The sequence below is a fragment of the Sturnus vulgaris genome, chromosome 9 (assembly GCF_052056855.1).
Source record: "Sturnus vulgaris isolate bStuVul1 chromosome 9, bStuVul1.hap1, whole genome shotgun sequence".
Lineage (NCBI taxonomy): Eukaryota > Metazoa > Chordata > Aves > Passeriformes > Sturnidae > Sturnus > Sturnus vulgaris.
In genome coordinates this window covers 25228629-25252863 of record NC_142251.1, presented here as the reverse complement: position 1 = coordinate 25252863, position 24235 = coordinate 25228629, and the positions used below count along the sequence as shown (strand labels likewise).

The 24235-nt window shown below is 45.1% G+C and overlaps 1 protein-coding gene across 2 annotated transcripts in view; it reads right to left on the bottom strand.

Moving 5' to 3' along the window:
- PLA2G4A (phospholipase A2 group IVA) overlaps nt 1-24235 on the bottom strand; it is a 70544-nt gene that overhangs the window by 23160 nt on the left and 23149 nt on the right. Inside the window, exons 5-8 of one of the 2 annotated variants that reach the window (XM_088170193.1) lie at nt 10581-10729; nt 8001-8114; nt 5596-5633; nt 3745-3886 (exon numbers count right to left, since the gene is read on the bottom strand). In XM_088170193.1, coding sequence (XP_088026319.1) covers nt 3745-3886; nt 5596-5633; nt 8001-8114; nt 10581-10729 — 443 coding nt within the window. The remainder of the gene's footprint in view (nt 1-3744; nt 3887-5595; nt 5634-8000; nt 8115-10580; nt 10730-24235) is intronic. The other variant, XM_014884299.2, reaches the window with a different exon arrangement.

Genomic DNA, 24235 nt, shown 5'->3' with positions numbered 1-24235 from the left:
GTCACCTGCAGGTGCAAGCCTGGAGAAGGTATGTGAGAACACTTCCAGAGCACCACTGCTCCACTCATCAGTGCACTGGCACCAGGGAAAATGGGAGTGTCCCTCAGGAGGCAGAGGAATCCGCTATGGAGACAGGCTGGCAGTGTCCAGGAGAGTCACCAACATCCTGACTGCAAATGCTTCCTGGATCCACAGGCACTCTGGGCATCCCAGATTCCTGCACTGGGAAGGGTGGATACAGCGAGGGGAAGGTGGATTATGGAATCACAAAATCGTTCAGGTGGGAAAAGACCTCCAAGATCATCAAGTCCAACCATCAGCCCAGGGCCACCACTGCCTTCACCACTAAACCTTGTCCCCAAGTGCCATAACCACACTTTTTTTAACACCTCCAGGGATGATGATTCCACCACTGCCTTGGGCAGCCCTTCCAATGCTTTACAGCCCTTTTAATGAAGAAATTTTCCCTAATATCCAACCTGACCTTCTCCCGGCACAGCTCAAGGCTGTTCCCTCTCATCCTGTCCCTGTTCCCTGGGAGACAGGGAGCCTGACCCCCCTCTGACTCTGGCTGTCCCCTCCTCTCAGAGTCATACAGAACCAGAAGATCCCCCCTGAGCCTCCTTTTCTCCAGGATGAACTTCCCCAGCACCTGTGGGCATTGCACAGTAAATACAGAAAGCTTTAATGATGATAAAAAATAACTGAAGAGAAGCACCTACTGCACATTCCCACTCATTTATTTCAATAGAAGTTGAGCAGCATAAAAGAAGTGAAGCAGATTCAGAGTCCTCTCCTGCTCTGCAGAAGAAGCAGGCAGGTTTGTCAGAACAGCTTTTTAGCTCCAGTTCAGTCTCTGACGTCTTTAAGGCAATAAAACTTGAAATGAAATACACCCATACTGCAAGCTGCCCTATGGGATAAATAGAGCAGAGACATGGAGGGGGGAAGGAGCTGCAGCCAGAGCACCCAGAGCCAAGAACAAAGAAACCATGTCCTGATGAAGAACAGAGAAAAGAGGATACCACGGGCTGCACACTCCTCTACCGAACCCCAAATCCTTTGTACAGAACCACCAGCACATGAGTTCACTCAAACCAAAAGGTTCTTAATCATATCTTCCAGTAATCAGACAAGAAAAAGCTAAACCATACTAAATCTTGTTTTGGGAATGAGTAGTGCAGATGTCTTAATCCAAATGCCCTGGAAACACAGTGCACAAAATCTGAATACCTGCGGTGGAAGAAGAATGCCATAGGGCACACAAATGATTATTAAAAAAATTGTTCTGCAAATCCAATCACAGATAACTATATGCTTTCTTTAGAAGACTATGGTATTTTTAGAAAATAGCTTGAAGCAGCAAAAATTTAAAAAATAAACTGAGCAATAACAGAAGTATGATAAATCTCTACCGCTGTGTTTCCAGAATGTGCCTCAGGATTAAGTTAGGAAATTTGGAACTACTCATTTCCCCATCCAGACATGTATAATGAATTCAGAGGTATTAAAATCTCTCAGCATCCCTGCAAAGCACAAGCTACTCACAGATGAAGCAACTTGGGTGAACTTTGAGTATGTGACTTGTCCAAGATTAAACAAGGCCCACAGACAGCTAAAACTACTCAGTGTCTCCCAACTTCATGTTAAGACTGCAAACATCCCATAAATCCTCCTGCTATCTTCCATCTGTAGCAATAAAAGTAAAACTGCAGTTTAATTTGAACAAAAGGGTTTTTTTCACTGCTAAGAAATAGATAAAAATTCTGACAAGTCAGCTTAGAAATATACATTTGGCATACGAAAAATGGGAGGATACCTACACTTACTGTCTGAGAAGATGCAATTTAACTGATATAATTTCAGTATTGGAGACAGTGAAGGATACCAAGGGAAGATGATGACACAAGGAATAAGAGATCTCAGCTATTCTTTATAATAATTCATGCACAGATACCACCTGCATGGAACTGAGACCTGAGGCACTGAGTATCACTCCAGTTCCAACTGGAGCTTGGCAGAATATCCATCCTTTCTGAGGAAGATCCTATTCTGCTCTAGGTCACACCAATGTCACACTGACAGACTCCTACTCTGATAAGATCTGTATATGTTAAGATTAAAGTAACTGAACTGAAAATTAAGAAACCTTGAAAATGTTCCTTCACAATACACACAATTTATCTTAGTCCAATTGAAATATGTACAATACTTGTTAAATTCTTTCATGCTCCTCAGAAAGTTCACAGAAGAAGATTCACGAAGCAAGACAGAGTTCAAAAGTACATACACAATAAAACATTTACCACCTGCTCAAAACTTCATGGAAATGTAAAAGATGTTCTTTAGTGCTGGTTGCAAGACAGAATCACATTCTCCTTATACTAAAAATGCACAAAAGGAATCAATGCCAATGAAGGAATCAACCCAGATTAATTCATGGACTCTGCTCACTGCTTAACACCCCCACAGGCACAAAGTGTTCCTGTCACAATTCTGGAAACAGCACAGGAGAGGGAATGGGCAAGGAAGGAAGAGAATGGAAAAGCTACAACAAAGGAAGTAGATCTGTACCAAGTCGATTCTTAATTAACTCGAAATAATGCAGTGTTTTATGAAATCACTGAAGAGCTCAGTAGGATCTGGGCCCCTTCCTCATTGTGCTGTGAGGCCTTGGCACAGGTGAAGCTGTGGCTGCCTGGAAGTGAATTCTTCCCTGGCAGTGTCCAAGGCCAGGTTGGATGGGGCTTGGAGTAACCTGGGGTAGTGGAAGGTGTCCCTGCCCACGGCAAGGGGTGGAACTGGATGATCCTTACAGTCCCTTACCACCCAAACCATTCCCTGATTCTGTGATATGACCCAAGCCACCATCAGCCCACTGAGATCTACTGGCTTCCCTTCCTCTTGGCTTGGTGCAAAGCACCAGCAAGTCAAGGAAAGCTGCAGTTCCTCATGTTTCAAGGAAATAAAACTTCATAACCCTAATCCCGTAAAACTGGCTCAAGGAAAAGAAGGAAGGAAAGAAATGAACTAATTTCCAAGCCTACTCTAAATTTAAACCAGCTCATTTCCTGCCTAATCTTTCAGAGATGAAGGTCACAGAGCTCGGGATGGTTACTGGGCATGCAGAGGCACATTCTGTGCTGGCTAAGTGCCCAGAGCCACTGCAGGATTCAGCAGATATTTCACACACCCTGAGGCACTTTTCAGATAGTAATCTGCCCTGAAAGCCAACACCTCAACAAAGCCTGGGATTCAAACGGGGGGGAAATTGGAGCAGTTTGTTCAAGGGGCCAATGAGTAACAGAATCCCAGAATGATTTGTTTGGAAGAGACATTAAAGTCCATCCATTGCCACCCCAGGGACACCTTGCACTATCTCAGGCTGCTCCAAGCCCCATCCAACCTGGCCTTGGACACTTCCAGGGGTGGAGTAGCCAAAGATTTTCTGGGCACCCTGTGCCAGGGCCTCCTCACCCTCACAGGGAACAATTTCTTCCTAACACCTAATCTCAATCTCTCCTTTTATAGCTTCCTCCGGTCATAAACTTTAATTTATAAATTTAGAGCCAAGAAAAATTACTCTCCAGGCTAAATACTGTATTTTCATAGCGGGAAAGAATTTTTATAAACAATCTTTCTCCATCGAACCCTTCTACCTCGCATGCCTCATTCTTTCCTCTCACAGGCACATGAAGGATTCCAGAGGGGATGCTAATCTTGATGGGAACTCTCCAAACTTACATCACGGGAAGTGGTCAGGTTCTGGCTGTTCTCGCCTAGAAATGACTTGATGCTGTGCATGATGTTGTCCCTGCGTTGCTGCCGGAACCTCTTCTCCTCATCGCACAGGGCCATGCTGAACCGCAGGTCCGTGGAGGAGCTGCTGGCAAAAGGGACACGCTGTCACAGGAGGTGCAATGCCAAACAGGATCACACACCATCACCATGGCAAATGAGCACACACAAGCAGAAAATCCTCACCCACCGACGTCAGATGAAATGAAAGAGTGTTTTTTCATGTGACACCGTGCGCCAGCTCTGAAGTGATGGAGGCAAAGTACACTGTCTCTTTAAGACGTGCATTTTATATAGAACTCATTAAAAGCAAACAATTTAATACAGCAAGCAAGTACTCCACTCACACACAATTATAAATCTACAGCACAGATCCTAGTGGCACACCACAGGAAAAACTAAGCCTTTTTCTCTGTATTTTTCGCACGTTGTGGGATGAAAAATGTGCACAAGGCCGTGTAAGGACCTCAGTGCTGCACTTAAATAAAGGTACAACTTCAGCTGCCACTTCCCATGGACGGCAGAGAGGAGGAGTGGACAATCCACCCTGGTACCCCCACTGAAATGCACACAATGGTGAAATGGATCCGTTTAGGCTCATATAATAATTCCCCAGATTTTTAAAACAACCCATTATGTAATAAAATAATAAGATTAAGAAAAGGGGGGGAAAAACTCCCTAGAAGCAATGTTCCATGAAGATATCCACAATTTGCATGGATATCAGGGAATAGCAGCAGAACTTGATAAGATCCTTTACATTTAAAAGCCTAAGAAGGAGACACAGCCGAGCATTTTCTGTTGATTTAATGTCAGAGATACGAAATGCTTGTAATGTACAAAGCCTGACTGGTTTAGTGGTCTCAAGGACCACCCGCAAATGTATTTTCCTAGTACAACACGACGAGCAGAAATTATCCCTGGGGGATGTTTGTCAGCCTCCGGAGTAATCAGGAAATAATTTGACTCTTAGAGTGCTCAGTGCTCCTATTTATAGTTACAGACAAAAAAATGACTCCTCAAATTCCTTGCTCTCAGAAAACAATTTTTGGACTTGAAATGTGTTGTTCTGATTATGCCTCCTGGTTTTTCGCCAGGATAGGTTAAAAATGAGTGAGAAACAGCTAGAGGGGGGAAAAAGGGACAAATAAAGGTAGACATCTGCTTAGCTTTTACACGGAGAACTCCTGGCCCTGAATATTCACCTGAATCTTCACTGTGTGATATTTACATTTAAATACATTTTAGGGGCAGCTTCTGTAACAGCAACTGAAAGTTCATGAGAGGGGCCAAGTTCCCAGAGAAGGTAAAACAGTGAGGATAAAGCTGCACCTGAGTGAGATCCATGGGTATTTTAGAAACCAAGCCCTTGAGAAGGAAAGGCCTTCACAAAAAGCAGGCTGAGAGATCTGTATGGGATGGCCTCATTCCTGCAAACATTTGGAGGGTCACACCTCTTAGTCTCTCTAAGGGTGTTTAGTCAGTAACAGAATTACAGCATGAAAATAAACCAAAGTTGTAAGATTTCCTCATTTTTACAATGCCTGGTATTTCTATGCTACAACGAGGAATTTTTGCACTCTACCTCACACATTTTTAAGAAAATCCCAACAGGGTGGGATTCTTGGGGTGTCTTGTGCAGGGCCAGGAGCTGGACTTTGATGATCCTTGTGGGTCCCTTCCTATTCAGGATATTCAGTGATTCCATGAAAATTTTAATGAAAAGTTTTACATTAAAAAATTCCTTTGCTGCTGGTATATTTTCACCCTTTAAAAGAAAAAAAAAGAGTTACTCACCATACTTCTAGAGACAATTCCAAAGTCATTTCTGTGACCTGAACAAGAAATATTTAAATATGGTTACAGCACTTAGAGAGGGAAAACTCACAAAAACACCTGGAACATCAACTACTACTGTCAGAACTTTTCTTTCTTTCCTCTTCACTTTTTTTAAAAAGGAAGATGTTTTTGGCACATATGAATGAGATTCTTCTCGATGGATTTTTTTTTAAAGCATACAGTGATTCCAAAATACACCACTAGCACTGAATACAATGGAAAATGTTGGTAAGTGCTGACTTTCATTTCTCAGATCTCACTGTCTTGCCTTTTTTGCACTGCTAATCCCTTTCTGACAGCGCAACTCATCTCTGGATCCGATTCTCTTCACTCACTCATCGCTGGCAGGAGAACCAGGGGATCACATCTAAGTGCCACCTGTGTGAGGGAATCACTGCTCTGCGTTCCACAGGAGCCACCAAGTGTCTCTTCACAGCTAAACATGCCTTAATTAGCAATCAGGAAGGGTGACTGCTTACAACTCGCTGGAAAATCCAATAAATGTCACTGCACAACGTCTTCACTTGCCAACCACACTGAACTCCCTGGCCAAGAGCTATGGGTTGGCCTCCTCTGCCTTTCACAGAGCACTGAGTTGCCTGCAGGCAAGAAGTTAAAAATTTGTGATTAAAGCACCAATTCCCTGTCAGGCACAATGCAGAGTACTGGCTGTGGAAGTAAGACACAATGGAGAGGTATTTTCACCCTCTCTCTGTGCCATGGCCTCACTGGTGCAGCCCTGGAGGAGTGACAGACTCAGACTGTCCTCTGTGTAAAACCAGATTCTCCTCCTCACTTGGGGCATGTGAGCACCAGGGATGGAGCCACAACACCCCAGACTGAATGTCTGCTTGACCCTCAGACAGCAGTGAAGGATCTGGGATGCAAAGATGCCTCTGACTCCCACATGCAGACCCAGTTCAGAAACGGGAATTGCAAATGAGGCAGGGCATGAGCAAGATAGGGAGAAAAAGAACAGGCAGAGAAACAACAAAGGGAAGAACATGAACAAACAGAGTGAAGAGTCACTGACAAAGCACTTCAAAGGTAGGGAAGCAATTACACTATTCCCCACCTGATATTACTAATTTAGAAAGCACTCCTGAAACCATGCAGTGATTCAATGCTTATTAAAATGTATGCACATGAAACAAATCCTTGGAGGGAGGCATTCCAACAGGGAGATATCATGGCATTTTCTGTACCTTATACAGACTGCCACAGCTATTTCAGGAATACATTCTATGTATACATCGTCTACATCAGGCTCAGCTTATCTACCCCTAACTATTTGCTTATAAATTTCAGAGTGTACTTGACTTTTTTGCAATGTTTTTTTCCCCTATGACTCCCTACCAAGTTTTTCCTCGTATTAATTGAATGAGGTCTGTGAACAGTGTTTGCAAAATGTGTTCATCAGTTCTTTCTCACTGCCCCACCTCATGCCTGGCAGAACCAGGACCTGCTCTCAGCCCATGCTCTGGAAGCCCAAGAGTTACTGAAACACTTAGTCAAATAAATATGCAGAAACTTTTAAAAATGGTGTTATTTTAAAAAGGAAAAATAATGGAGGGTATCAAATTTCCAACTGCCCTAAGGCTATGCCAAATTAAATGCTAAACCTCATATACGAAATTCTCTGGTTTCCAATAAATAGGCCCTTAACCAGTTATTTGCTGTAACTATGCTTTTAAAGATGTATCGCATGGAAAACAGCAGAGTGGTGACAAATCAAGATCTCTGCTCATACAATAAACTACAGCCCAAACCAGAAATGCAAATGGTATTTACAGATTTTAATATGTGCAGAACAAACTCAATTCCACCCAGATTTAACAACAGTTTCCAGGGGTTAGAGTGCAGGCAGACAAGCCCCATTCAAGTGACTCCACACCTGGTTTGCAGACATGTGTAAAGGGAATAATCCAATTACTGCATCATTGCATGTTAACCAGGGCTGTGTTACAACAAGCCACTTACAGAAAGTGAAATATGTAATAATAAAAGAATTCCTTCAGCTTTCTGGAAGCCACAGTCAGCAGCAGGAGGGGCAATGAATGCACTGACCAGCAAACTCTGAGTAACCTCACATTAACTCAGGCCATGAAACTAAACTACATCAAGAGGGGGAGAAACTGCTTTAGGCAGAGAAAGTTCCAAACTAGACTTTTAAAGAGGATTCTTCCAGCAGGGACACCAAGGCTTTCACTGGCACTGTTTTGCTTAATTCTCCTCTCAGCAGGGCTGTAAGAAGATAAACAGTTAAGGCTTAAAAATGTCTTTAGGCTCTGTGTTTATCTGTGGGCAACAGTGAATGCTCAGAAAACTTCTGACCAGGGCAAAGCCATGAATGTCCAACTTACATCATTGAAAGTTAACTGGACTTCCTTCTTCTCTCCCAGTTTCAGAGAAGAGATGGGAAATGTGGAGGTGCCAAGAGTCTCGTCCATAACGTAGTTGGCATCCATGAGAGTAACCTGGAAGAGATACCTGGATATTCAATTCTACTGCAAGAAATCCCTTTTTAATTCCATCAAGCCTATGCTTTAAGTAAAAAAAAAAAAAAAAAAATTACATGGAAAAAGAATGGGCCTGACCCAACCCAGTCAATGCCCAGTGCCAACTGACATTTCTTTTAAACCAGGATTAGCACATGGACAGTGGAGGTGGCACTTCAAGGAACTGAACTGCAGGTGCACACCAGGATTATTCACAACGGGATTTTCATCCCAGCATCTTTCTGACAGCAAATCTCACCATCTTTCTAATACCTTCAAATTCTACATATAAAGTCAGTAAAATTTTCCTATGGAGAAACTTGTATAGTTCTAGCTGTGATAGGCCAGAAAACCATTCATCAACCTTTCAGAGAAGATGGAATTCACATAGCCCAGCCTTGACTATAGACCAAAATTGTTACAGCAGTGATTTGGCAAAGTGTGCAGCATTCCAATTTACACAAAGCTGCTCTCTGTATCCAGGCAGACCTTCAAGCCTCTTCTCATACCCTTCATGTTGGAACAGAGACCTTTCCAAAATGTGGTAATATCCAAAGATGGATGTGGATATGGCAGAACACCATTCCATGCTTTTGCACTAATCCATGTGGATCTGTGTTTAGCAGACTTTTTTTCCCCCAGTGGCTGTTTTCCAAGTAAGATATTCAGAAAGAATTTCAAATTATCATTTACACGATTTTTATTAAATGAGATCTCCAGACTCATTTGACTTACGGGGTTTTTTTTCCACTTTGTGGCATTATATCTTCTAAAATATCACATGTCTGTGGCTTGGACTGTATCTTTTGCAGAAAACAAAAGGAATCAAGATACAATCACTTGAATAATCAGTTACTAATGCAGTTGATCTCGGACCAGCCTCTTCTCAGCTATAAAGAATCTTCTTCATCCTGTGCCACAAGCAACCCTTTGAAATTAGGAATTCTCTTTATTTTTAGGACAGAACTCATTATTTTAATAGTATCTACACTGCTCTGTTTCCCTGCAGAACTTTATGCCCATTCCTGCAATCTCTGAGCACTCTCTCTTAAAACCAAAAGCAAAAACCTCTTTGTGAGATTTTGAAGAGCTGCTTACACTTCAGAGGGAAAACTGCACTTGGGATAGAGTTAAATTGCAGAATAAAACGATCCAAGGAGTCACAAGGACTGTGGAGTCTGAGCTTCAGAATTCACAGAGGGTTTGGGTGGGGAGGTGATTTTACATATTTCTGACTCTGCACTCCATTGCAGAATCCAAAGGCTCTTGCCTACTCTACCAGGTCAACAATTAACCATTATTAAATTTTATCATCTACACTTTGCAGGCAACTGTCAGGGAATTCTATTGCACTATCTCAGAACCAGCAACAGCCATTGGTTATTGCAAAGACACATTTCTACCTATAATCCATCTTGCTGTGTTTGTGACTGTAGTAATTTTATCCTTTTCAAAACCCTTGAACCAAATTTTGTCCTCAATAAATTCAAGCATTCCTACGGAAGCTGCCTAAGGATAAGGGAGCTCAGAGCAGGGCCCAGGCTCTGCTCCAGGAGGCCCAGCAATGGCACCAGAGGAACAGGCAGGAACTGCTGCTCAGGAAATAATTGTGAATTCCCTCATATCTTTTGTCTCTAGAGCAGGATGCACGGGATAGTTCTTCATGTTCCAGTGAGCTGGCCATGGGTGTAATGTTCCAACTGTAGAGTGTTCCCCAGGAACACGGGGAACTTGGAGGAAGCACAACTCCCTTTCAGACCCAAGATCTGATGATCACAAGCTCAAGGAAAACCTTCATAGCCTGCAGCCCCATCCCAGTTGGCCAATTTAGACTGAACTGTGTAAGCTGGGGTCAGAAGAGAGCAGGTGGCAGGGCCATCTTCTATGAAGAACAGAGATCACAAAGGACCAGAGCTAACCTTAAATCCTTGCCATGTCCACTCAGAAAACACATCTAACGTTCAGCCCTTATGTACAACCTGGAGAAGTTTAACACACTGAGACTGAACAGTGGCTTGGCCAACAAGGCTGCACATGGAGTGGTCCCCAGAAGAGTCCTGGTGAGCTCCAGGCAAGGAGGACACAGCAGAATCAGCCTTTTGCTTTGTCTCCATGGGCAGACATTTGCCTTAAGCCCTACCTATTCCCTGTCTTTAAGAGCTGAATCAGGGAGGAAGCAGGGAGTACTCCACAGCTGATGTAAGGAATAACAAGGTACTGTCCCCCAGGAGCTGTCCAAGAGATGACTTACAGGCATATCTCATAATGACTCTTCAGGCTACTCCTTGAATAATTCAATTTATCCAACACCTCTTGCTTAGCACCACAGCTAAAACCAGGTTTAACATTTCAAACAAAGGGGTGATCTTGAGACATCAGATGCCACACACATGTAAGCCACTGTTATTTTACCCTTCATCTCCCCAGCCCAGCCATGGGATTTACCTCCAGAACATTCTCCAGGTTGGGGTCTAGAATGAACTCGAAAGTCTCATTCCACACAGGGTTGATGTCGTTGTTGAAATGCTTGGTTCTTTTCCTGCAGTCAGGGGCCGTGGGGATGAACAGCTCCACGTAGGGATCTGGAGTGTCAACTGTGGAGCAGAGCACAGGTCAGGCAACGGAAAACTCCAGCTTGGGCAGGAATAATTGATAAAATAGTGTGAAACCACAGATCCATTCATGGTCAAGGTCAGAAAGATATGCAACTCTCTAAGTTACATAAGTGTAATGGTAGAAATGATACAATGATACCAACAATCTCCCCAAAAAAAAACATTAGGCTTTTAGGAGGGGTGGGGAAAAGCCTTGAGCAAACAGAATGGCACAGGGACTGAGTCAAGTTTATTGGGAATGTGCAAACATCTGCCAGGCAGTGGTAAGTGTTTTTAAAAACTTTTACTTCTTCCTCTCTTTCTAGTCTTTAATGGCTTTGGCTGGTGTCACAGCAGCAAGTATCCCACAAAACAAGGAAAACAAGCAGTTTGCTGTGGGTTTTGGATCCTCTTACACCTTTGCTGGTTTGGGAGTGATGGAGGAAATCAGTCACAGCACTGCAGTGCTGCACACAGCATAAGAAACACTCAGCTCTGAAACACTGCCACCATCACAGCTCTGAGGAGCCACCACAGGGTCAGGACCTTATTTACACAGCAGAACCCCAACTGGAAACAGAGATATGGCAACTGCAGCTAACAGGAATTACCAGGGGGAGGAGAAAAAAGAAACATTGGCAAACCCCATCAGATGTGTCTAAACTCAGGGCACAGAATGCACCTCTAAAATTTACTTTATAATAAGTTAAAGCACGCAGGGATTTTCTGTACAACGAGGGGAGTTTTATGTTAAATGGAGCCAGGGCTCAGATGCTTCCCAGGAGAGTAGGGTAAGTTATTTCTGTGGTTGTGGTAGATCATGAAAAGTTTCCTGCTCTGCTGTGGTAAAACACCCATGTCTTTCCAACACTGAAACATGGAATCACAGAATATCCTGAGCTTGAAGGGACCCACATGGACCATCAGTCCAACCCCTGTCCCTGCACAGACACCCCAACACTCCCACCCTGTGCATCCCTGGGAGCATTGTCCAAACACTCCTGGAGCTCTGGCAGCCTTGGGGCTGTGCCCATTCCCTGGGGAGCCTGGGCAGTGCCCTCCACCCTCTGGGAAGAGCCTTTCCCTGATCTCCAGCCTGACCCTGCCCTGGGACAGCCCCAGCCATTCCCTGGGTCCTGTCCCTGGGCACAGGGAGCAGAGACCAGAGCTGTCCCGCATGAAGAAGCTCAATTCTCTCCTCCAAGTCTGTCCTCTGATTTAGTGAAACCTTATCAAGAAAACCAACACTCATCACAAACAATTCCTTAAAGGCCTCTTGTGGAAAGAGATGAAATCCTATCATGAGGAAAAGCAAGTCCAAATATTGCTCCTTGTACACATTTTAAGTCCAAAGATACCTTTTATCAATAAAGGCAAATTTGAGGAACTAGAAGTTCAATAAAACCTTATCCAAGAGATTCCTGAGGCCCAGAACCACTTCTCCCTCCTCCTCGGAGAAGAAGAAAAAGAAAACAAAGAAGTTGGATAATTTCAAATCAAATATCTTTTGGGGAAAAAACCCTGACCAAACAACCAAAGAAAGAAAGGCTTTTGGAGGCTGGAGAACTCAGGAGGTTCTGGATGTGTCCCCAGGCAAATCCTATTCAGTGTTATCCTAATCCAGCTTCTCAAGGAGTTTACCACTGTGCTCCACACCTGTGGGGCTCAGCTAATTGCTACACTGAGGTGGTCTCAGCGCTCCTCCAGTAACAAACAAGTAGCTACTTAAAGCCGGGGATCACTGCAAAGCCTTTAAATAGCAAGCTTTATTAGCTCCTGAGGAGTTATGTCTGATCTTGTCTCTTTGTTATGGGCAGGGGAACTGGGGGATCAAGCCCCAAGTCTTTCCTCACCAGCAGATGTTCCAACTTGACAACTTCTGCATTAGTTCCTTTCAACTACTACACAAAGCTCTGCCACAAAGACAAGAATCAAGAGAAACAAGGCTCTTTGAAACTAAAAATCCATGCAGTGACAAGGTCTCATTTCCTAAGTCTTGATATCCAGCGCAACTTTGGCAATAAACACCAGGGTTTGCTCTGCAAAGAGACTGAAATTGCCTACAAAAACCTGGATTTTAGGCAAAATCCTGATGGCTGAGCAGAGTTCTGGGCAAAACATCAATGCCTCCTCCATTCAGATCATGCTGCGATCAGTCCCAACTCTGTTACAAAAATCTAATTTTGTTTATCAATACAAACAACAAATGGTTTCCTATCAATATTTAAAAGCCCGAAGCATGTAGAAACCCCAGACCTCCGACATGCAGATCCATTACTAACTTCCTATCAGGCAAAGCCTGGTAAGTGTTGAAACAGAAACTAAACCCAAGGCATGGATCAACTAAATTTGGAAAAATCAGTCTTGGTAGTTCAGTATTGCCAAGTCACCTCACTCCATCTCTTTATTAGCTTTTTAACCCAAGGCGAAGATTTAATCACCTGCCCTTTCATGTTTGAAAGTTTATTTGGAGCTATTTTCAGTTAAGAAGATGAAAACCTATTATTTTTTAACTTCCTTCTTTAGATGAAGAGAAAATATACAGGAAGACTGCTTGCTCTGATTAAGATATTGCTATAAGTGATACTAAATACTTCTTTAAGCTATATTAATCAAAATCTCACTGCTTGGATGGGGACCAAAAACTACCAGCAACTTGGCAAATAACATGGAAGCATTCAATGTATTTCAAAACACTGAAGTTATCAAATGTACATTAAAGAGCCAGCATGCACTCGCAGCATGGGTGTTTTTATTCCTTCTTGGGCTTCTGCTAATTTATTTGCCAGGTAATGTTAAAAAAAACTAATCTGAAAATGCAACTAAAAATAGCTTGTTATCACAGCACTCCAGAATGGTTTGGGTTGGGGGGAAAAGGCAAACAAGTGCCACCCCCTGTCATGGGCAGGGACACCTTCACTATCCCAGGCTGCTCCCAGCCCTGTCCAGCCTGACCTTGGACACTTCCAGGGATCCAGGGGCAGCCACAGCTTCTCTGGGCACCCTGTGCCAGGGCTCCCCACCCTCAAAGGGAAGGATTTCTCCCCAGTATCCCACCCAACCCTGCCCTCTGGCAGTGGAAAGCCATTGTCCTGTCCCTCCAGGCCCTTGTCACAAGTCCCTGTCCAGTTCTCCTGGAGCCCCTTTAGGCACTGGAAGGCTGCCATCTGTATTTTGATCTTAAAAGGAAGAATTGTTACGGTGTATGGGTCAAAAGCTGATGCTGAGTCATGACAAGAGAATTATCTATGTCTGAGAATTCTCTCTATCTGGACCTGATGACCCTAAAGGTCTTTTCCAGCCTTAAGGATTTTGTGTAGGGGCAGCACTGTTGGGGAACTGGTCTGGTGTGGCAGCAGCTGCCTGAGACACCAACCACAGTGTCCTCACAACAGTCACCTGGGGGAATTTCCACTCGTTCCCAGGACATTTCCGAGGAAAGCAGAGTTTCTGTGCAGCTCAGCCCTGCTCGGGCTGTTCCTTACGCAAGCGCTGCCACTCCATCACCATTTCTCAGAAACAAGGCAGGCTGAACCAACAATTAAGCATAAGTATCTCAAACCCCACCTGCACGCTAAAAAAACACAATTAAGGCTTTTAGCACTGATGCTGTCCTGCAATTAGCAGCCTGGAGGCAGATGAAGTCTCGGGTAATTAACAAAACGTTGGTGATAACTCAGATTTACAGCCCCCCCCCACCCAAAGCTCCAGGGGCTGAAGACACACATCCAAAAACAAGAGCAGAGTCAGCATCCCCATTACTGTTTTTAAACTGCTGCCTTAGGAATGGCTGAGAGGTAGAAAGTAAGGATTCGCTGACTTTTCCTCATTTGATTTATCTCCTGGTTAACTCATGGCTATAGGATTTTCCCTTTAAATTACATTATGAATCACCAAGTGAAACACACAGTGGACAGTAATTAGGGTCAAACATTTTCACAGTGAAAAATGAGTAATGCCTTAAGCAATCTGACTATTAGGGTAACCCTGTAAAATTTTCTGCAGTGACTGGAATCCATTTGATCTTATTAGTCTGGTGAGATGGCTGTCATCAGGCCTCTATATTAATATGATTAGTATTTCAGATATATGATTTATATTTCAGTCATTCCAATTTTAATTACCTCAACAGCATAATTACCATAAAGAAACTATAGAAAGCTTGTTCGAGTATAATACTGAGATGGATATATATTTATCTCAAAATATAAAGTGGTAATAACCTTTAATTTATCCACCATTAAATGCAATCCCATTGACAAAAACTTACTAGGTCCCAAATGACCATTTTGTGTATTTCCCACAATTTTTTTGGCTTTCTGCACCACAGTACAACTTGTTTAGGAAATGCAGCTGAGCAGCCTGGTAGAGGTCAAGCCAATAATGGGAATTGCTGGATGACCTCTCTTTCCTCAAAGAGGAAGGAAACTAAATAACAACAGCATTTCTATTCAAATGGTGAATTTCTATTCAAATTGTGTAGGCCTTACAGTGGCATGGAAATATGAGTTGGTGTCTCTGCCATGGTCGGAAGAAAAAGTAATGAATTTTAAATTCATGGCTATTCCCAGTTTCATATGATTTTTCAGCTTTTAAAAAAAGAGAATTCTTAAAAACTGTACTTATCAAGAACTGTCCCTCCAACCATGGAACAGATACTTGAGATGCTCCAGACAAATCTATAGTCTAGCAGTAATGCAGACGCCAGGAGACCTGCCAGAAGAAAAGAAACCTCAGGAGTACTCACTGCTGTTCGTGTTTAAGGCACCACAGGCAATGCCAGGGCTGGAGGCTTTGAGGATTTTGCAAAGGGGTGAGGCAGTGCCAGATTTTGTGAGCGGAAGGTGACTCCAAGGGAAGTAAGGTAGCTCTGAAGCAGCAGCTATGCTTTGAGAAATCCTGGGATTAGGTAACACCTTCATTAAAAATTATTTGTTCCTTTTATGACAGTGCTTTTCATCTCTGGAGTTACTTCAGCGGGGGGAAGAACCAGCTCCCAGCACAGGCACTGCACTATCACCCAGCTCACTGCTGCAGGATACCATTGCTTCCACTGACCCAGCCTTGAAAAGGAAAAAAAAACCCTAAACAAGTCAGCTTTTGGTCAAACCACACTTGTAGAAGTGCCAAGAGCAAAGAAACACTGCCTTCTCTAGGTTATCCTTTCCAGACACACACACTGAAAAGTGACTGAAGCATTACGCAAAATAACATTTTTCTATTAGTGTGCCAGAGTCTAAGGGGTTTAGGACTTTTTAATGAATTTAAATACCTAGTTCTCACTGTTAAACCAGTGAAATATCTCACTCCATGTGTTGGTTTTGCACAACCTGGTTTTTGGTAGCTGGAGGCCACACAGGTGGCTTCTGTGAGAAGCTGCTGGAAGCTTCCAACCACGTGTGGCAGAGCCAATCCCTGATGGCTCTGAAGATGGACATGCTGCTGGCCAAGGCTGGGGCAATTACAGAGGATGGTAACACCTCTGTCAGAAGAGATTTAAGAAGAAAATCAAAACAAAGTGGACACAGTTTTTTCTAGCCAGAGAAGAGGAGGAAGTGAGGACATGTGAAGGAAAACAAAATGGGAACACCAAAGTCAGTGGAGGAGAGGGAGAAGGGCTCCAGGTGCCAGAGCAAAGATTCCTCTGGAGGCCGTGGTGAGACCATGGTGGAGCAGCTGTGCCCCTGCAGCCAGGGGGATCCATGGGGATGCAGAGATCCACCCCCAGCCCGGGGGGATCCACAGGGATGCAGAGATCCACCCCCAGCCCGGGGGGATCCACACGGATGCAGAGATCCACCCCCAGCCCGGGGGGATCCACAGGGATGCAGAGATCCACCCCCAGCCCATAGAGATCCACAGGGATGCAGAGATCCACCCCCAGCCCGTGGGGATCCACAGGGATGCAGAGATCCACCCCCAGCCCATAGAGATCCATAGGGATGCAGAGATCCCAGGCTGGAGCAGGGGATGCCTGGAGCTGTGATCCAGTGCAGACCCAGTGGAGAGGGGGCCCTGGTTCCAGGCTGGAGCAGCCTGTCCTTGGAGGGCTGCAGCCCATGGGAAGAGAGCCCCATGCAGCAGCAGCAGCATTTTTGGGAGGGCTGTGTGCCCGTGGGAGGGACTCAGCTGTGGCAGGTGTGGTTTGGCTGCTGCTGGTGGCAGTGGAGCCGTGCTGGAGAAGTTCATGGAGTCTCCTGGGGGAGGGAGGGACCCCACGGTGCAGCAGGGACAGGACTCCTCTCCCTGAGCAGCAGAAGAAAATCTCGGTGATGAACTGACCCAAACCCCCACGCCCTGTCCCCTGTGCTGTCAGTGGGAAGGAGAGAGAGGATGGGGGGAAAAAAGGTGTTTAAGGGCTTATTTTACTTCTCGTTATCCTCCTCTGATTCTGTTAATAATAAATTCACTTTGTATGTCTAAGCCGAGTTTGTTTTCCCCGTGGAGTGTTTACTCCCAGTCCTTATCCCAACTCATGAACCCTTCATTAATTGTTTTTTTTCTATGCCCACCTGTGGCAGATGAGTTAGCAACTTTGGTGGGTGCCTGGCATTTGGCCAGTGTCAAACCACGACACTCCACCACCAAAGACATGAGCAGGACAGAAGGAGGCCTGGCTCAGCTCTGACTGTGGGTCCAAGGAAATGCCAGACCTGGACAGGGTAAAATTTGGTCTGCAGTAAGTACAGGCATATCATCATGTTCCTGTTGAATCACTCCAAACCCACACTATGATTTTTAGTCCACGTTTATGCTATCTGATGGAGCACAGATTACTCCCAGTCTGGCATAAACTCTGCTAATACAAATTTAGACTGGCAGCATTTTCTGAATTGGCAGAACAAGTTTACACTGGGTCTGTGTTTCGTATCAGGAGGCTTCAGAGGTTTTGGGACTCTCCCAGCAGCCCCAGAGCTTGATTTCCCATATTGCTGAAGTACAGCCTCAGGGCCTGTGAGGGAGAAGAATCTCTTCCCTTGACTTTTTAATTCAGATAAATGTCAGGAATGCTTCAAAAACCCAGCACTGAGCACACATTCCCTGGATTTCAACTGCCCTGTAATACTCTTGGCTGGATGCTTTTATAAAGCTGGTCAGTAAAAACCATCTTCCACAAGTGTTCCCTTCCTGTGGTGGCAAATGTGAGGAAGGCTGATCATTTTCTCCCTCCCTTTCAGAACACGTGCAGTCAGAAATACATAAATAAACGTTCTTGAGTTGTAAGAGCTTTTCTTTGGTACAGATGGATCTGTGGGATAGTTGGAATCCTACAAAATGCAAGGCAGTATCCAGATGATGGATGGAAAAGATGTCCCAAGACCATTAAGCTCAGCCATCAGCCCAGCATCACCACCGTGTTCACCACCAAACCTTGTCCCCAGGTGCCACATGAACATGGTTTTTGAACACCTCCAGGAATGGGGACTCCACCACTGCCCTGGGCAGCCCCTGACAAGGCCTGACCACCCTTTCCAGGAAGAAATTCATCCTGATGTCCAACCTGATCCTCCCCTGGCACAACTTGAGGCCAATCCCTCTCATCCTGTCCCTGTTCCCTGGGAGCAGAGCCCGACACCCCTGGCTGTCCCCTCCTGTCCAGGAGTTGTGCAGAGCCACAAGGTCCCCCCTGAGCCTCCTGTTCTTCAGACTGAGCCCTTTCCCAGCTCCCTCAGCCACTGCTGGGACTCCAGACCTTTTCCCAGCTCCATTTCCTTCCTTGGTTCCAGCCTCTCAGCATCTTTCTTGTCATGAAGGGCCCCAAACCGACCCCTGTTCGGATTCTCCAGCTCATGCTTTTAAAATAACATTTTCAAAACTAATTAAAAGTCTTCTTCAGGCAGCAACCTGCAGAACTTCTTACTCAAGGAGCTGTGGATGAGAAGACCTATGTGGATTGAAGGAAAAACAGTGAATTTTCTGCAAGAGAAATTCAGTGACAGCTGATTACCCCAAAGGCACATCCAGCTCAGGGAGTCTCACTGAACTGAGGAGAGGATCAGTAGGAAGCGTCACATTCTTACCCTCTTTGTATTTTTCCTATACATTGCACTAGGACTGATGTTCTTTCCAGTTCTCCCTTGGATCAGGCATTAGCCCAAGCCTAACACAACTTCAAAGCACTCTTGAGACAGGAAATGAGAGGGAAAAGAATCAAAAGCAAGAAAAAGTCAAATTATCACAGGAGACAAATGGCATAAATAGAGGGAGCCTCCTCCTAAATGGAAGGAGTAAAAGCTCAGACTGGAGGAACAGTGGTGTCCATAGGTCCTGGAGGGGAGCCCCACCAGGAAGCTCTGCCTGGAGACAGGACAGCACATGCAACAGCAGCAGCTCCCAGCCACCACAAAGTTCTGGGGCTGGTCACAGCCTGGCAGGGCCTGGAGCAGGGAGAGGGGGCTCTCCAGCCACACAAGATGGATCCCAGGCCTGAGCCAGCACTGCTCCATGTCACCATCCTGGCATAATGGAGTCATGGGAGAGCTGCGTCTAGGATGGGATCTCACAGAAACGGGTCCCCCCTCCATGGCAAGCACCCATGGACAGAATTTCTCATCAAAATGACATTTTTGCAGCTGGGAAGAGCAGCATAATCTGCATCAGTTTCACTGTGGAACACATGAGCCTGTTTCCAACGTGACTTCCACCTCCCAGCACTGGATATCCCTACAAAAGGGAAAGGATACTGGGTGTGCCAAGGAAACTGAAATCTAGCATTTGGTTGCCTCAGGGTTAGACTGAGATCCTCAGCAGACATCTTGAGCAGTTGTTAGCAGCACTGTTCATTTAAGATTTTTTCTTTTATCCATCTTCTATGGATCCATATTTCAGCCACGTGAAGATTTGCACATGCAGCTTGTAGGATGTGGAGGATTGGCCAACTCTGACCTACTTTTCCCAGGCTGTTAGGCTGGAAAAGGGGAGCAGTTTAGCTTGTTTTCCCCTTGCAAAAATCAGGACCTGCTCCAGGGCCTTGCAGGAAGAGCCTTATCTGATGGCAGTCCGACAGGTAAGTGCACTGTAGCTAATTCAGGGTGCAGGACTGGCCAGCTGTAGTGCAGAGAACAGCTGGATGAGTCCTGAATGAGCTGCAGTAACACAAGCCATAATACAAGCAGGCAAATTTCCAGTTCCTTCCTTTCATCTAGGCCAGGTTTAAAACCCTGCTCACACCTGCCTGGACTGCTGTGACTTGGGTTTAACCAAGCCAACTTCAACTCCAGGATCTCTGGCTCATGGGGAGCAGCCACAGGGCACAGGGGTGTGAGAGACAAACAGGGCATGCTGGACATCCCTTCCTCATTCCCCAGTCCCAGAGCAGGGCAAAGCAGGTGTGCTCCCATCTCAGCTTCCTCTGGAGATGCAGGAAGCAATGAGGAAGGGCATGTCCTGAACTTGCAGGGATGTCCACAGCTGGCTGCAGTGACATGGACTGACCATGCCAGGAGCTGCTTCCTAGCTCTGTTTGGGCAAGTTTTGCAACCAGAGTTGAGCTCAGGTGACTGCACTGCTCCCAGCACTTGTTTATCTGAGCAGCTTAACTGCAGTGGAAATGCATCCTTGATCCCAAGGGGGTAGCAACTGGGAGAGAAGCTGAGTACCAGTGCTGCGAATTTTTTTCCTAAAAATACCCATAATGACACTGTTCACTACCACAGCATCAAAGAAGATGAAGCAAGGAAAATCTGCAAATCCCAAACAGGATTAAGCAAGATGAGTGATCATTAAGAGCAGAGTCACACAACTGGTTTCCTCTGTAGATGCCACCATTTGTTGTGAAAGCCAGTACACTTAAATACACATTTAAAGATATAAGACAGATTTTACAATGACCCAGTTTTCCATCAAGATGCCTCAAAGTCCAGAAGGGGAGAGATGCTATGGAAAGGAGACCCAGTTTGCAAGCATTTCTCTTCCACAATGCTGCAGTTTGTGACTGGTATTTTTTCTTATAAGTTCTTGTACTGTCATGGAAGCAAGGAAAGGCTCTACAGTTCAGGTGGCATCTGACAAGACTCAAAACTACACATCTACTCTATAAGAACTCATTGGGCCAGAGGAAAGGTCTTTTTCAAGAGGTCCAGTCAGAGAAGTGCTTTTACAAGGCCTGCAATCAGCAGCAAGCTAAGCAATTAAGATAATGAAATTCTCACCAAAGCCGTGTATTTTTTACCTGGTAATAGCTTTATGTAGCAAGTTTTGGACAGCAGGGGCTAGAATCTTAGAATGGTTTGGGTTGAAAGGGACTGTAAAGGTCTCCCTGCCACCAGCAGGAAGACCTTCCCCTATCCCAGGCTGCTCCAAGCCCTGTCCAACCTGGCCTTGGACACTTCCAGGGATCCAGGGGCAGCCACAGCTTCTCTGGGCACCCTGTGCCAGAGCCTCACCACCCTCACAGGGAGAAATTTCTTCCTAATAATTTTTTTTGTCTTCTTTTTCACTGAACCGTTTTTCTGCCAATTCACCAGGGTCCACTGGCTGACTCCAATCCCATCAATAGCTGGTAGAGAGGGATGCAGACAGAAAAAAGGAAAGGTGTACAGCACTTTCTGGTTATCCTACTCTGCTACAATTAACTGACAATAAATTACAGTCACTTCCTCAAACTGAGCCAGTTTGCCAATGTGGGTAACAGGTGAGAGCTGTCCCCGTCCTCATGCTGACCCTTTGGACATGTTCTCTCCCTGCCCTGTTGACAGAGGGAGTGACAGAGCGGCCATCCAAGGTCACCCAGCACCCGTCTGCTGCACTTACTCAGCTCATAAACCTTCCAGCCTGGAAAGGAGCTGAGCACACCCACCAGAGCAGCAGCCTCTAAACCATGATTTAAACCTTTGTAAAGCTACAGCTGCATCATCTAGATGTTGACAGGACAGTATCCAGGGTGTAGGAGTCACTCAGACAGGGACACTAAAACTGAAACAAGTGACACCAATAAAGGAAGGACTTCTACAGAGGCTACAGTGAATGGGCAGACACCTGAAATAAGAAGGGATTTGAATGAACTGCTGGGAAAGAAAGGGTCTGCCCTCAAACTTCTTTTTCCCCATCCCCACCATCCTGTGTGGTGAGTTCTTACAGAAAACCTCATTTATCATCCCCACACATGAATTCACAGAATGACGAAACGGCCTGAGGATGACACAACCATTTACACTGCCCATTCATGAAGAGCTCAAGAAATCTTGGAAAACTTTCTAGAAATACTGGTTATCTGCCCAGCCTGGGCTTTAGGAGACAGAGGTGTGGATGGCCATGCCAGAGGAGTCAGTGCCTCCATGCCACCCACTGCGTGGGGCACCACACACACCAGACCTGCCAGCTAAAACTCCTCGAGCACAGGTAGAGTTCAGAGCCTCCAGGTGAAAAATACCACACAAAGCACTTCAGCATATTTAATAAACTTAGATTTGCTTGGATCTCTCAGAGCTGTTCCAGAAATTCTTGAAAAGGCTGATACGGAAAAACGAACAGCCACACAAAGAAAATCCTTTATGTTCCTCCAGGACTCTATCACCTCACAATGTAAAATTAACTCTCTTGTTCCCAGAGCATCTGTGGTTCATAATCTGGAGCAACAACAACAAAAATAATTAAGGGCAATCCCCCAGAAGAGTCAACAGCTTTGGAGTGTCCATGAGGAAGTTAAATTCAGGCACCCACCCCAAATAGGTCTCACACGTGGTCTGTCATAGATATCTTCCTGTCTTTGAGACAAAAAACCTGATGAAAAAGTTCAGCAATTCCCTCAGTAAGTTTCATTTCTGGCAAATCAAATAAAAGAAATATATATATAGGTTGGCACAATCAAGTGTAAAGGCCCTTCCCCATTTACAGCCTCAAGCACCTCTCCACAGTAATTAACACAATCATTCATTTGATTAAGTAGCTTCCAGGCTCCCACAACAGGGAATAAAAACATTTTTAATTTTTCCAAAATAAAAAAAAAAAAAAAGAAGAAGCAAAGATCTGTTTCTCTTGCTCTGGGGGATTTGCCAGGACCCCAAGGACCAGCCCTGGATCCTTGGAAGCTCACCCAGAGATGCCCCAGACTGGAGGTGCCTCAGGCTACTGAGCTCTGGCAGTAGCTTCAGACAAGAAGCCAAGCAGGTTTCAGTGGCCCTGCAGCATCACTCTGGCAAGTTTTATCAAAATAAAACATTCTTCTTGAGCAGCTTCTTGATTTTGATGACTTGCTAAGATATGAGGATTTTTTTTCTAAAAAAAATACAATTACATTGATGATTTGAATATTTGAAGTTTATACTATAGGTCACCCATATTTGCTCTGGTGCACAAAGTTGCCATGATCTTCTGGCTTTTGTCACACTTTCCATATTCCCTTTAATATCATATCATGGGGTCCCCACTTCAACCTCCCTTTTTTCCCTGCCCATGTTGCCCACACTGTCTCACAACAGACACCTGTGTCCAAGAACCTGTGTCTTTCCATTTAATTCATCTCCTTACACACACAAACTCATGGGCTCCTTGTTCCACTCTTCCAGTACTTTTCCTGAGGTCTTCTTATCTAAAGACCACCATATATATGAAATTATACATATCCGTATACACACACAAACATCACTGCATCTTCTCTGTGTGCTCCTTCCCCTTACCCCACAGGGGATGGGACAGACTCCCAATTCCCTCTTTTCCCCTTTGCCAGGGCTCCCCTCTCTTCCCTTGTACTTGTGGCCCTCTCAAGTAACCCTAGTGCAATTTTGGCATCAGCAGTAGACTTCAGTTACGAAAACCCCCTGAAGCAAAGCTGTGGGGCAGAGCAGCTGCTGTAGTTTGCCCCAGAAGTAGTTTCCAGGAGTTGGGAAACACTTCTAAGTCCAGTCAGCTGGATGGGAGAGCAGGAACCAAGGGTATTCATTCTCCCTGCCCCAGCTTGCAAGACTTGGGAAGCACAGGGAAAAGGGAGGGATGGCCTGGCACCAAAGCAGACAGACCCAAGGAGGCAGGAATATTCTTTTTGCAGATTCGACCAATATTCTTTCTCTCTTCCCTCCTTAAGATCAGAGCAGAGTTGCTCTTCCTAGTGGTTTCCTGTTCAGCTGCCAAGTCCAGAGGCTCAGCTGCCTCCCAGAAAGAGGAAGAAGTGCTGGTGTCATCCATCTCCCCACCACAATATCTGCTGACCCATTTGGGGGCTTTTTTTTTTTTTTTTTTTTAATGGCTTACATTTTTTCTGCTTTCTGCAGCGACTCAGCAGAGCTCTGGGCTTTTTTTCCCCCCACCAAACCACAGCCTGTGAGTTGGCAGCAATTTCCAGTTTCAGTGCACTCACACAGCACTCCTGACGAGCCAAAAAGCTAATTGTAGGTGTTGCTGGCTTGTAGGCAAATCGTTTACAACTCACTCAGTCCCTGTGGATCAATGGAAAGAAGGAGCGGCAGATCTGCTCTCTGAGTGAGAGTGAGCAGTGACATGGGGACACTGCCCCTGCTTTAGCAAGACACACAGAAACCCACCACCAGCCCACTAACAACCATTTAACAC